General features: G+C 37.3%; 1 protein-coding gene across 2 annotated transcripts in view; it reads right to left on the reverse strand.

The window, feature by feature from the left end:
* Positions 1 to 1,202: 1,202 nt before the first annotated feature.
* Positions 1,203 to 15,235, reverse strand: part of OEP37 (chloroplast outer envelope protein 37) — a 133,936-nt gene continuing 119,903 nt past the window's right edge. For both annotated transcript variants that reach the window (XM_089419952.1, XM_089419962.1), the window contains 4 exons: positions 2,354 to 2,521; positions 2,162 to 2,256; positions 1,785 to 1,905; positions 1,203 to 1,697 (listed from right to left, as the gene is read on the reverse strand). In XM_089419952.1, coding sequence (XP_089276078.1) covers positions 1,566 to 1,697; positions 1,785 to 1,905; positions 2,162 to 2,256; positions 2,354 to 2,521 — 516 coding nt within the window. In that variant the 3' untranslated portion in view covers positions 1,203 to 1,565. The remainder of the gene's footprint in view (positions 1,698 to 1,784; positions 1,906 to 2,161; positions 2,257 to 2,353; positions 2,522 to 15,235) is intronic.

The raw sequence follows: 15,235 nt of genomic DNA on the forward strand, positions 1-15,235 counted from the left end.
ATAGACTACGAAGAAACATTTGCACCTACTGCTAGAGATACTACTATAAGATCGTTGGTTACGCTAGCTGCTACAATGGGATGGAATATTCATCAATCAGACATAAAAACAACATTTCTGAATGGGACCATTGATGAAGAAGTATACATTGAACACACGGAAGGCTTTGAAATAAATAGCAAGGCCACACATGTTTGCAGGCTCAAGAAAGCCTTATATGGCTTCAAGCAAGCTCCTAGGGCATGGTATGCAAGGATTGATGCATATCTCTCAAGAATTGGGTTCATCAAAAGTTCTCCAGATCCAAATCCCTACATCAATGTAGTGAACAATGAACTAGTCATTATACTACTTTAAGTAGATGATTTGTTTATTACAAGTGTGGCGCGCAGAATACAAGAATGCAAAAAGACACTGGCAACTGAATTTGAACTGAAAGATATGGAACTTATGCACTATTACTTGGGTTTGGAAGTCTGGCAGAAACCTGGAGAAATATATCTAGGTTGAGGCAAATACATAATCAAGATTTTACATAAATTATGTATGATGGATTCCAAGCCTATAACTACTCCCATGATCACTAATCTCAAGATGTTAAGAAGCTCTGACGCCAGTCTCGTCGATCCCACTAGCTATCGTAAGTTGGTGGGCTCTCTAATGTACCTAGTAAATACAAGACCTGATATATGTTTTACTGTAAATATTCTAGTAAATTTTAGTTGAGCCTTGTTATGATAAGCAAAACTAATGTTCTCAAATATTATAATTTCAGTTCTTTTATTGCAACATTGCGACATATATGTAGTAAAATAGACCAAGGGTTTCACCGTATATAGAAGAAATTTTAGATCAAATTAGAGAACCAAGATAGAAATTACGCTCAAGGAGACATATTACAGAGCTCCCAAATGCAGTAAAGTCTAAATTATACCTTTCTTGTGGAATGAAGAGAGAAATTATGGCCACGGAGACAAGATAATAGAGAATTCCCAAATGCAGTTCAAGTCTTCTAAATTTTACCTCTCTTCTGGTGTGTTTTTACATAATATTGTAGCCAAATTTGTAATTAACCTCTTGAGGGATGCAAACCACCAAACTCCTGATGGTGTTTTTCCAGATTAGTGTTTTCTATAACAACTAGTACCAGAATGCCAACCATCAAAATAAAAATTATCAAAGAGACACACAACAAAGATATGTAACCTCAAAATCAATCTTAACCTGGAAGCATCTCAGAATAAGATGTTTCAATGCCAGTAGTGCACTCATGCCAAAATGACAAGTACCACACAATCCACCCAAACAATCCCTCAATTAAGCAACAGGTTGTCAATGAAACCCTCAACTTTGCTAAACATTTGAGGAAAAAAACAACATGATGAGATGTGAAGCTGCTGTATTATTTCAGACCAAAAACATATCCGACTGCAGGGATATTTTTGTCTTCTGTAGATGCAGAAAACGTTGCATGCAAAAATAAATACAAACTGATTCTGAGATGTTAAGAATGCCATTAAGGCACTACTACAGATGAAACAACCCACTTGAATGTGATGAAACAATTATAAATCTATTCGTTTTTTCAACCTGAAGAGCACAGCAGATGATTTTACATCGTCTTGGGGAACTTGCAACATGACCTGAAATTTGACCTTCATTGGTGCCTTTTTAGCACCTAAAGTCTCTTTGCCAACCTGTCCAGATCATATGTTATTTTCCCTCTTATTCATATTATACATGAAATCAATTCAGCAAATACCTCACAGGTTAGGGATACATACCCAAGCTGAGGCCCATCCAAGTCGAACTTTAGAATCATAACCTACTTTTACTTTGAAATCATCAATAGGTTGATGTTTGTAGACAGCACTCCATGCAGTGGAATTGAAATCATAAAAATAGCTGCAAACAATTAAAAAAAAATCTATAATTTTCCCTGTTGTAACTGCCTTGGATCAAAAAGTTTAAGCGGAAAGTCAACCTCATATCCTAATCAAAATCAAGATGATGCAAGACAAAGAACATGGATCATCGACTCTGAAAAGAACGTTTTAAAAATAAATGCATGTCAATAAGGCACTTCAGAAATTAATTGAAGGATGTAGAGTAAATCTTCTGGATAAGATGACAACATGAGGCAGTCTGAAGTGTAGTTTACCTCAACTTATTCAAGGGATTAAACTGTCGTTTGAATCCAAGGGATAGCTCTTTTGACGGCAAAGATATGCTTGGTGTAATAGTCATTTCTTCATCCTGCAAGAAAACGCTTATATAACATCTGTCCTGCTCAATCCCAAAGAGAAGACAAAAAGAAACCACATAAAATATGATATTTTCTTATAATAACTACCTTGTACTTGTACTTCAGATTCAAATTGTTATCATTGTATCCTGCCATGCACAGCCCCTTCATAAGGTTCCCTGCAACAAATCCATTCATAGACAAGACTCTACGTTCATCCTGGATTATATCCTCCAATTTGACTTCACCAATGGGGAATGTTACAACTGCCCTGGGCTGAAGCAATAAATCACTGATTAAAATTGGGTTTAAACAGAGATGCTTTCATGGAAAAAAGGGAAGAAGATACAAAACTATCTACCAAGAAACTTAAGAATATCATATCAGAGCTTGCTCATAGATATCAAGCCAAACATTATAAATAATAAACAGCGGAAGACTGGAAAATGGCATAGCCTACAACAGTACTATCATAGAAAGACACCAATATAACCTATGAAAATTGAAGATTCTCAATCCATTGCTATATTGTTTCACCAAGTATCATTCCTGACATAGAAAAGGGCCGATGATAGTGCCAATGCATTTAAAAACCCACGAGACAAGCAATCTAATAATCATTACAAGATTCATGAGTGTTGGTTTATGTGTTGCCCGACGAGCATTTGACTATTGCTGTGAGAATGGTACCTAAATGGGCAGGGAATCTCCCATGGGAATTTTGACTCATAGCACCTTTCCATCTATTTTTGACAGTTCCTTGACCTTGGGTGCAATACATAAGTTGTTGCATAAAAATATGTGGAGTGCGCGAGTTGGATGTGTGGACTTATGCCCACCTAACTTTGCCACTGTCGAGCACACATTTTAGGGAAGGGCACTTTCTCTTGGGCTCAAAAATGACTTTGTTTGGAGGAAGATTGTCTTGGAGGATGCACGGATTGGTTAGACTGGAGTTGACATTGTTTGGATAAAAACTCTCTTGGAGGTTGTGTAAGTTGGTTAGACTTGACCTTGACTTGTCAAGTCCTCTACATGTGAACCTAATCTTCCTTTTGGAATTAGTCTAGTTTGCTTGTAACTACCACCTCCCTTATTCTACAAAAGGGAAGAGAGCACTTCAATTGAGAGTACATTAGTTTTGCTAGTTTTGGTAAGAGGAAAGTAGCTGCAATAGCTCGCTGTTTTGTTTCCGCATTGCCAGCTTGAGGGCTTATTTTCTGTTATCCAATCTTATTTTCTGAGTAATACTAAGATATGTGATCCCTGGCGCAGATGATGTGGGGATCTGAATTTCCAGATCTGATATATCTTTTATTTACTCTTGATTTAGCACACATATCTGATTCTAGTTTACTGTTGATCCAATTTGCTGATTTAATAGCCACTGGACAGGTCCTGAGCTGAATGAGCATGCTAATTTGATCTTTCAGATCCGATTCATATTCTGTGTATTGTTGCACTAGCACTAAGCTAATTAAGTTAAAAGATATGATTTTCAGACTCCTATTTTTTAGATCTTCTATCTGGCTGCTGGTGGAATGATTTAAACTTTTGATATGCTGTGGTCTCACTTTTGAATATCACCTACAGCATTTTGGTGTTTGCAGATCTTAAGTTTGATAAGTGGTTCAGAAAGTTTCAAATTCCATTGTAGGGCATCTATAAGGGCAGATACAATGTCATATGGTAAAATTTAACTCTTCCGTGGGACACATCATCTCTGTTACCAACGCCAATGCCAATGCCAAAACCATATATTTCACTTGAACATATTTGTGATTACGGGATCTCATGGTCAAAACCAGTCCTTTGAAATCTAGTACATTGACATCAATTTAAATTTCATTTTCTCAAATTTTTGCTTCTAAACTTCATTCCACTTAAACTAGACATTCTTCCTTGGGAATTGGCATCACCAACATTTTTAATCAATCTTCTATAGTACCCATCAAGTTTTTTTTTCAAATGAACATATTAATGTTCTACAAAACCATACCAAGCCTTGAACACATCTTTTATTTTTCCTGCACCTTATGATCAAAACCAGCTCTGCTCCTTTCAAATCTAGTAAATTGACCATCAATTTACAATTCATTTTCTCAAATTTTTACTTCTACACTTCATTGAAGTTCATTCCACTGATACTTGACATTCTTTTATAATTCTTCCTTGTTGCTCCTTGGCATCAATAACATCATTGAACAATCTTCTATAGTACCTGACAAGTCTCCAAAAAAAGGTATAACATATTAATGTGCTGCAAATCCATCTGGGAGATCTCCACAACTTAAATATTTGACACATATCTACAAGATCACCATGATTACCATGTCATAAAAATATTCTTTGACCCTCACTCATCTTTTTCTCAACTCCAAACATTGATGAACAAGTAGAACAAACTAATATCACTGCAATCATTTACTTTTCATCTTCCTAGAAAATGAATTTGAATTAAAATTATTTTCATAAAATAATTGGTTAAACCTTATTGTTCAGCCATACCTAAATTGCATTGTGGAAACCCCATCCACTTATAGTGCTTCATCTTTATTGGCATTGCACTCTTCTTTTGCATCTCTTATCCCTCCAATAAACTTTCACGAGGAGATCCTTAATTTTTTTGGCCATCTACACACTCTCGTGCATTTTTTGTCTTAACAATCAATGATTTCTTCATCCATGTACACATCATTATTCATCGCTTGGCAATCCATGGCCTACTGTTCCCTCTATTGATGCATGCCATGTTCATCTGAAACCTGAAATCGCCATTTCTTTTGGCATACTTCAAGTTTCAACAGAATTTCATTACTTAGACATTATTTTTCATTTTTGCAATAAGACCTCTCTCTCTCTCTCTCTCTCTCTCCCCATGCAATGCAATATCCACAATAAATAGGATGTTCTACTCATATAGGACAATCTTCAAACACATGATGTCACCATGATAGAAGCAATCCCCTTGCTCACATGTCTCCATTCAAGTTATCCACATAATTGTGAAACATCCCATTTTTCCACTCCTTATTTTGAAGTTTGAACCTAGGGTCCATTATGTAAAAGATTTCAAGTTCGACTCTCCCTCCCTCAACATTCCTCCGATGCAGCAGAAAGCTTATCAAAATGAGAAAACTAATGATAGAGGTACCCTGTCAAATATCCTAGTTTGGTGTTTTGGTTTATGACCCATATCAATGTGTAATAGGTTTTAAGTTCTACTCTCCCACCGACCCCCCCCCTCCTTCTATGCCCTTAAACTACAACAAGTCTATCGAGCAAGCTATTGGAATGGTAAAACTAATGATAAAAGGGAACCTTGTTTCCAACCTTAGCTCGGTATTTTGAAAGAACCATGTCCACGTGTAATAGGTCTGTCGTGTTAGAAAATCAGAAAGGCAGAAAGATTTTCTTATGTTGATCATTACTTGTGAAATCTTAGTGTTCTTATTAACTTCTTTATGTTCTTCATTTATCTTTGTTTCATCAAGCAATTACCAGATGCAAAACACAAAGATCCATGGACACCAAATGTAGGCACTCAAGCCAGGGCTAAAACCCCTTTATAGGGGAAAACCCAGTCAGAACTCTTCCTTTAGTAGATTCAAATTGAGATAGACCAAAACCCTAGACCAAAAGACCTTCCTCCTCCACCAAGTCAACTCTTCCTTCTGATAGATGATCTCTTCCAAAGTTACCAAGTGCTAGCTTCTCAAATGCAGCTTCAACCCATAATTTTGACCTCCAACTTTAGAACTTCGGCCGAGTTTTAGGACTGTAGTTTCGATTTTAGCAACTTCAGTAGCTTCAGCCTAGCAACTTCACAACTTCGACCTTGATGTAGCTTCACAACGTCGACCTTGATGCAGCTTCAGAATTTCGTTGCACGTGTGAGAGAGAGACAAACCCAAAAACTTTGATTCCAGCATCCTTCTTGAACTTCGCACTTTTTTTGCACTCAGCTACTGCAATTCGAACTTGTGTGAGATGTGTTTCCAAATGAGTCAAGTTGCTCCAATAGTGAGTTTGTGAGGTCGAATTCCCTTGTTGAGGCCGACCTGTCCTTCCTTGAGGCCGACTTGTTGGAGGAGGCCTAGAAGACCTATTTTACAATAAAATAAATTTCTTTCTTGGCAAATAAATCCCAAGAAGGGTTCTTTACATTATGGCATGGGCAGAGACATTTACATAAACCCTAGAAGCTTGCAATGGAGGCTTTGACCTAAAAATAATTGACCCAAGCATGAAACCCATGCTTTAATAAGTCAATTTAATTAATAATACAATTTAGTTTTCTTTCTTTTGATAAATATATTACATCATGATTCAAGTACAATTATGAAGACCGACACTAGTTACATCCATCAACATGTTGAAAGTCCATTAAGCAAGACTTCTCATACATATAAAAACATGCATTTCTCAAATTTTAAAAAATTTAAAAACTTAAAATATATGTAAGCCAATTGAAAATTTTAAAACAAGTCTTCATTCTAAGCAACTTGAAACATAACTCAAATTTGGAACATAACATATGTTATAACAACATGACATATATAACAACGATGTGGTCATCCTTGTCCCAACACCAATCCCATCAAAATTCATAAGTTAAAACTCCAGGCTCATGGCCTCGATGTTTCTATTTTCTTCGGGTGGATAAAGTATTGTGTGTTACTTCAAATTTGTTTGAATTGAGTAGTTAAATTGAAAAGTCAAACTACAGCATGTTAATGATTAAACGATAGCATGAACTTTAAACATTTAAATATAATCCAATAACCATGGTAACATTTCATCAATCTTTAAAAGTTTAGAAACATAAATATATTTAAGCATTTAGTAAACTTCACCATATCTATGCTATGTCAAATATCTGCCAAATTTCAAATTCCATGAGAATTTGTGTACATCAAAGTTCAATAAGGCAAAATATTGCCACTATGCACTACACAAGCTATTAAAATGATATAACTATTGTGAGCACCTAGCCAAAGAATTCAGTTTATAGGTTCTGAGTTCCATTTCCCCCCTCAATGTTCTTACATGCCAAAAAATTCAGTTTATAGGTTCTGAGTTCCATTTCCCCCTTCGATCTTCTTACATGATAACAATACTTTTGAGCAAATTATCAAAATGACAAATCTATGATTGTGGATACCTTGAGCACAACCCTTGGTTTGGTCTTTGGTCAATGATCCATATCCATGTTTAAAGATTTCAAGTTCAACAACCCCCAGCAATCCAACATCATATCCAGCCTATGAAGCAAGCTACCAGAACAACAAAACCAGTAACAATGGGCACCTTGCTAAAGACCCTGATATGGCTTTTTGTCTGGAGAACCATATCCATATGTAAGAAGTTTCAATGTTCTCTCCCAATTGATTGGCTAAGGACGGACGAAATAGCCTATCCAACCCCATAAGATTTAGTCTTGATAAAGGGGTAAAACCCAATTTTTCCAATGTTGGGGCAACTTTGTGTAAATATTGGGTCAGCTGGGGCAAAAAAAACCCAAAATTGGGGGTTGCATCCACAATCCCTCACATTTGGAAGCCCGTGAAGAAATCATAAATAGAGAGATGGAATCAAATGATCTTCGTTGATTTTAATCAAATACATTTGTTTTCTTAAGTTGTGGCTCTGAGGGTTTTAACTTTTAACACCCATTTTGCTCTACTAATTTCAGTGGGGTGAAAGATTCCACCCTAGTTAGTCCTTTTCTCATTCATTTTCTACTATTCTGGTCTGGGATTCGTGGAATTTATTTGTCTCATTGAACAGCAAATTCGGACTTCCTAAGGCGGGCTGCGAATTTCCTGAGGCAGAATGTGGTCTTCCTGAGGCAGACTGTGGATTTCCTGAGGCAGACTCTGGATTTCCTGAGGCAGAATCCAGACTTCCTGAGGCAGACAGCGGATTTCCTGAGGCAGACTGCAGACTTCCTGAGGTAGATTCCGGACTTCCTGAGGCAAACTTCGGATTTCTTGAGGTAGAATTTGAATTTTCTGAGGCAGACTTCAGACTTCCTGAGGCAGACATTCCTGAGACAGATTTTGGGCTTCACTGAGGCAGATTTCAGGCTTTTCCTGAGTAAGATTTCCGTGATTTCCTGAAGCAGCAGATTACATTTTGTGCAGAAGATTCAGTCCTGTGATAAGATTCGTCTAAGCTGCAGGCAATTGGGTTATTATCCAAATTCTGTGTAGATTAGAAGGATAGAATAAGTTGTCAATTGGATTCACTTAAATTGTGGAAATTGTTCAGTATATTTGATATTGTTTTGTGTTGAAGTATTAAACATCCCTGGTAATTGATATGTCAGAACTTTTTGTGGTGGAAATCAAGGAATACCAAATTGCTATGACTATTACAGTTCCATTGCTAACTAGCCTTAAGGTTTTGTCGAAATATTTGTTATTGAACGAGTGCATGAAATTCTATTGTTATTCTGATGAGAACCCTAAATTGAAATGGAAACCCTAGGACAAAAAAAATTACCCTAGGATATTACAACAAAGTTCCAAACACCTTGGATTGCTCTTTTGGTTAAGGCTCCATATCCAAAGCGTACGAGGTTGTACTCCACTACAATATCAATATTCCTACATCATTGCAAATCTATTAAGCAAGCAATCAAAATCACAAAACTAATGATTGTGGTTACCTTCTCAAAGACACAAGGTTGTTCTTTCAATTAAGGATTACACATGTAACAGGTTTCAACTTCCACTCCCCTCCTTAAGGATCCTATGTTGTAGCGAGTATCCAGTAAGCAACCTATTGGAATGACAATTGATACTAGTGCATACCTTGCTGAACTTCTCAATTTCATATGCATGTCTATGTTAAGGATCCATATCCATGTCTATGGGGCTCAGGTACGTGTCTAGTCAAGGTTAACTTGTGAGTTTTGGACATGGTGCCTAGTCAAGGGTACGTTGGATGTAAATATATTGTGCATATACAAAAATGTGTAGTCTTGTAAATCCTAGCAAGGACCCAAGGCCTAGACCTCACCAGTAAATTTATAAGTAGAAAGGTAAGTAAACTATCCCTCCTTTTTTTGACAGGTCATCTAAATGTTTTGCAAGAGCTCTGGTGCAAAAATTGGACACCTACTTCCGACTCAATCATATGCTAGAAGTAGACGTTATCCAATTCGCCACACTACATTTGGAGGGAGAAGCACATGAATGGTGGTATCATGGACTGGCTACATTAGGGCATACGAACATCACTTCTTATGTAGACTCTATACAGAGGTTGATAGATAGATTTGATTAGAAAAACCTAGATATACACTTTGGAGTGTTGGGGCAACTCAAATAGATAGGATCACATGAAGAGTATATCACAGAATTCGAACGAACCGTGGTAATAGTGAAAGATATATCTGAAAAAAGACTAATCATCCTCTTCACTGAGATATGGGAAATGCAGCAACCCTACATGATGCCATCAGGAAGACATGAGATATGGGAAATGCAGCAACCAAATTTAAGACCCCATGTAAGTTTTGGACTGGTGCCTAGTCAAGGGTACGTTGGATGTAATATATTGTGCATATACAAAAATGTGTAGTCTTGTAAATTCCTAGCAAGGACCCAAGGCCTAGACCTCACCAGTAAATTTATAAGTAGAAAGGTAAGTAAACTATCCCTCCTTTGTTTGACAGGTCATCTAAATATTTTGCAAGAGCTCTGGTGCAAAAATTGGACACCGATTTCCGACTCAATCATATGCTAGAAGTAGACGTTATCCAATTCGCCACAAATTACAATACATTTGGAGGGAGAAGCACATGAATGGTGGTATCATGGACTGGTTACATAAGGGCATAAGAACATCAATTCTTATGTAGACTTTATAGAGAGGTTGATAGATAGATTTGATTAAAAAAAAACCTACATATACACTTTGGAGTGTTGGGGCAACTCAAATAGATAGGATCACATGAAGAGTATATCACAGAATTCGAACGAACTGTGGTCATAGTGAAAAATATATCTGAAAAAGAATAATCATCCTCTTCACTGAGATATGGGAAATGCAGCAACCCTACATGATGCCATCAAGAAGACTTGAGATATGGGAAATGCAGCAACCAAATCTAAGACCCCATCCAAGCCTTTAATCCCTCGAAAAGACAAGGATAAAAAGCCCTTTCAACGAGATTGTCCCAAGAAAGACAAGCTGAATGAAGAAACCTAAAGCAAGATAAGGAGAAAGAAACTATGTTTCACTTGCAACAAACCATGGGAGCCAAGACACTGATGCTTAGGAAAAAGAAAAATCCATTACATTGAAGTAGTCTCCGATGGCGAGGATCCATTACATTGAAGTAGTCTCCGACGGTGAGGATGAAGAAGAGCCCACCTCAAATGATAATCCTAGCAACCCAAGGAAAGAATAGCCACAAATAAAGAAACCTGAAGCGAGCTAAGGAGAAAGAAACTATGTTTCACTTGCAGGGAACCATGGGAGCCAAGACATCGATGCTTAGGAAAAGGAAAAATCCATTACATTGAAGTAGTCTCTGACGGCAAGGATGAAGAAGAACCCACCTCAAATGATAAGCCTAGCAGCCCAAGGAAAGAATAGTCACAAGAAGAGACTACAGAGAAAGAAAAACCCCACGAGGAGAAGAAACCCCAACCGAAAACTAAGATTGCTTCTCTATCAGCAACCCCAAGATATTACACCTTCAGGATCAGGGGAGTTATCAAGGGGCAATGCATCACAGCCCTGGTTGATGGAGGAGCTACACACAACTTTATCAATACAGCGTTAGTAGCAAAAAGAGGTCTTCCCATAGAAGAATTCGAAGGGCTTGACGCGATAGTAGTGGATGGGTACAACTTGGACTGCCCACAGGTAATTCCAGGTTTGAGCATCACACTTGGTAATTACACTTTTACTAGCGGCTTTTATGTAATAGATCTTGCAGATATCAATTTAGTGTTGGGGGTTCAATGGCTATATTCGTTGGGAAAAATCACTATGGACTACCAAGCAATGGAGATGGAATTCAAAGCATCAAATGGCAGTAAAGTAGTATTGAGAGGCATGACTAATGGCAACCCTCAAGTTGTTTCCGCCAAAAGAATGGAGGCCATATTTAGACATGGAGACATAGCATATGTTGTAGAATGTTTGATTACAAGCCAAAAGACACTCGAAAATAGCAGCCCACAATACAAGGCAAACATTCAACAAGTGTTGAATAAGCGTGGCCAAGTATTTGATGAGACTACCTCCCAAAAGAGGGTTTGAACATACCATAGAGTTGGAAGAAGGGGCCAAGCCTATAATCACCACACCATATCAACACCCAAAGAAATTCAAGGATGAGATAGAGAAGGCAATCCAAGAATTGCTAGCTATGGACCACATCAAACCTAGCTCGAGTCCATTCACTTCGTCGGTAGTTTTGGTGAAAAAGGACACGTGGAGGATGTGTATTGACAACCTAGCAGACCATCAATAGAAGTTACCCTATTCCCAGGATCGATGAATTACATGGAGTAGTATAGGATGTGTATTGACAACCTAGCAGACCATCAATAGAAGTTACCCTATTCCCAGGATCGATGAATTACATGGAGTAGTATACTTTTCAAAGATTGACCTATGATCATGATATCATCAAATTCAAGTTCGAGAGCAAGATGTGCCAAAAGCAGCTTTCCAATGCCACTACGGACACTTTGAGTTTTTGGTCGTGCCATTTGGGACCAATGCACCTGTCACATTCCAATCTTATATGAACAATATCTTCAACAAGCATCTAAGGAAAATTTTACTGGCATTCTTCGATAACCTCCTCATATAAAGCAGGACATGGGAAGGCCACTTGGATCATCTAGATGAAATTTTAGGCATAATGAAAAAAACAATCACTCTATGCCAAGGCATCAAAATGCGAATTTGGCATGATGAAAATTTTTTATTTGGGACATATAATCAGTGCACAAGGAGTGCAAGAACATCAAGATAAGATTCAAGCAATATTGGATTGGCCTACACCCAATAATTTCACAGAATTACAAGGATTTTACGAAATTTGCAACTATTATCGCTAGCTCATCAAAGGGTTCTTGCAATTAAGCACGCCTCTAACATATTTGACAAAGAAAGGAACATTAAGGTGGACGGAGGAATCAAACAATACATTCAATAATCTCAAGGAAGTAATGAGCTCATGTCCAATATTGGCACTGTCAAACTTCAGTCAACCTTTTGTATTACAGTGTGATGCGTCGAGAGAAGGAATAGGAGTTCTACTAATGCAAAAGGGACATCTAATCATATTTGAAAGAGGAAACATTAGGATTCAGAGAGACTTTACTCCATATACAACCAATGTTTTAAAAACCAGAACCAGTGACCAGACCAGTCCACCTAATGAACCGGGTTTCGAACCGAAACCGGTCGAGCCGAGACAGGTCAGGTCTAAACAAACCGGTTTAACAAAAAAAAAACATTAAATAATTAATATTTAATGAAAAAACTATTTTTAAGATTTAAAACCATGATTCCAAGCCAATAGAAAAAAAATATGCAAGGTTTGGTCATCTATATACCATGTAAAGGTGAATATATCAAAATGGGATAGAGTGCAATACATATCCGCAACAAAATACATAATCAATGAGGCTCTAAATGGCCTCTAGAGTCCGAAAACAATGCTCTAAGATATGGGGTCAATGAACTACTACAAGTCTACATATCAGTGATCCACAACATGATCACCCCTCATCATGATCAAACTCATCACCACTACTAGACAAGAGGTCATCAACATGAGCTACATAAATAATATGGCTCCAAGTTTGAGGACTCCTAAAACTCCTCTACAAATTTAGTAGTAATAGCAAAAATAGACATCAAAAATACAGATCACTGATCAACATGGTCACTCATGAAACTCATCATTGGTTCAACGCTACTAGAAATACATAAACATCATCAACAAGAGATACATAAACATCATGTAGCTCAAAGTCTTCAGACTTGGATTACTCAACCTTATAACATGATAGAAATTGAAGGGTTTGAGTGAAGGATTCATCTCCTCAACCTTACAATGTGGTAGAAAAATATTAGCATGCCTAACCAGTGGTTTTCTTTTGAATGAAGGGTGCATTCTTGTTAAGGCCATGGTAGAGGAGTTCAACAATCAATACCACCAACATCAACAAAGTTCAACAATCAATGCCACCATGAACAAGGTTCTTAAAGGAGGTCATGCTCTTGATCAAATGTCAATCTCATACCCTCACGCACGATAGAATCAAATGGAAATATTGCAAACCCCCAAACCATGAAATCCTGAAAACCATTAAATCTGTTGAATTTTGAGTGAAACCTAAAATTCTAGTTTCTCCATATGAAATCCAATGAGGTCGAAACCACTCTCAAACATCCTGAGTCATTTCATGGTAATGTTAAAAATTTAAGTAAAAGGATGAAAATGAAAATTAAAGGAAATGTCACTTTTACTTCAAGAATTTATAATATACCATTAATTGCTAACATTGTTATGGTTGAGATGTGTCAGGAAAATGAGAGGGTAGGCATGTTTTTGTTCGAGGGGCTATTTTTGGAGGAAAACAACCCCGAATTTCACTCAAAACAACTTCAAACCTCACAAAAATGCATTATGTGGGGTTTATAGTTGCTCTAGCAATAAAACAGTCGGTTCGACCACAAATCGGTCGATTTTGTCCCAAATTGGTCAGTTAGGACCGATTTGTCCACTTTTTTGGCGAAATGGAGGGTCAAACTGGGTTTTTCTGCCAATGGGCTAGCTAACCGGTCGGTTTGACCAGTTAATGGTTCAGACCGACTGGTTTTTAAAACATTGTATACGACAAAGAGATGCTAGCCATTATGCACGCTTTGGCAACGTCCAGACATTACTTGGTGGGAAGTAGGTTCGTAGTCAAGACAAACCACAATAGCTTACCACATTTCTTGGAACAAAAAGACCTAAACGAAAGACAGCAAAAGTGGCTAAGGAAGATCCAAGCTTATGATTTTGAGATTGAATACATAAAGGGTAAAAAGAATGTTGTGTCTGATGCACTTTCTAGAAAACCAGCGACATGTTCCCTCGTGGAGCTCACAAAAGATTGGAAGGCTCACCTCTTGGTGGAGTACTCCAAAAAGAAGTTTGCCTATGCACTGACAAGCTGACTCCTTCAAGATGACAGGTACAAGATAATCAATGACATTATTTTCTATAAAGATATGATATATTTGGTTCCTAAATCCACACTCAAGGAGAAATTTTAAGGCTACAATAGACATACCATTAGTTGGACACCAAGGGTTCTTCAAAACTTACCGTCAAATTAGGGAGTAGTTTTCATGGAAAGGACTCAAAGATTACGTATTAAAATATGTATATTCTAGCAAACCTTTTTTGGATCCTAATATTATGTCGTCCGATTTATCTTCACAGTGCGATCAGCTCTGGATCCTGATAGTTTTGTTATTGCAGTGGTTATATCAATTTCGTTTTTTATTATTAAATGTGATGTTATACATATACTTTTATTTTGAGCTTCCTCATAAAACTTTGATATGAGGTTCATTGACATATACAAAACCCTTTCAGCTTGATGTATCTATTTATATCAGACACGTTTCAACTTTCAACTATTATGTGCATACACACCTGGTGTGTCTACAAAATGTAATTTTCTTATTAGAGATTAGGTTTGTTTCTTTGGATGAATAAAATAAAAATAAAAAATCATGTCAACAAAATAAGGTCAAGCACATGCATCCCGCAAGTTTACTCCAACCCTTAACAATATCAGAGCGAAAAATGGGAGAGCATCTCAATGGACTTCATTACAAGGCTATCCAAAGCACAAGGCAAGGATTGCATCTACACAATCGCTGACAGGTTGACGAAATTTACAAATTCCTTTGCAATTCCAAATGATTACTCGGCCAAACAGGTAACAGAAT

Source organism: Pinus tabuliformis, chromosome 6 (genome assembly GCF_031772625.1).
Source record: "Pinus tabuliformis cultivar Carrire ecotype Pingquan chromosome 6, CPIR1, whole genome shotgun sequence".
NCBI lineage: Eukaryota > Viridiplantae > Streptophyta > Pinopsida > Pinales > Pinaceae > Pinus > Pinus tabuliformis.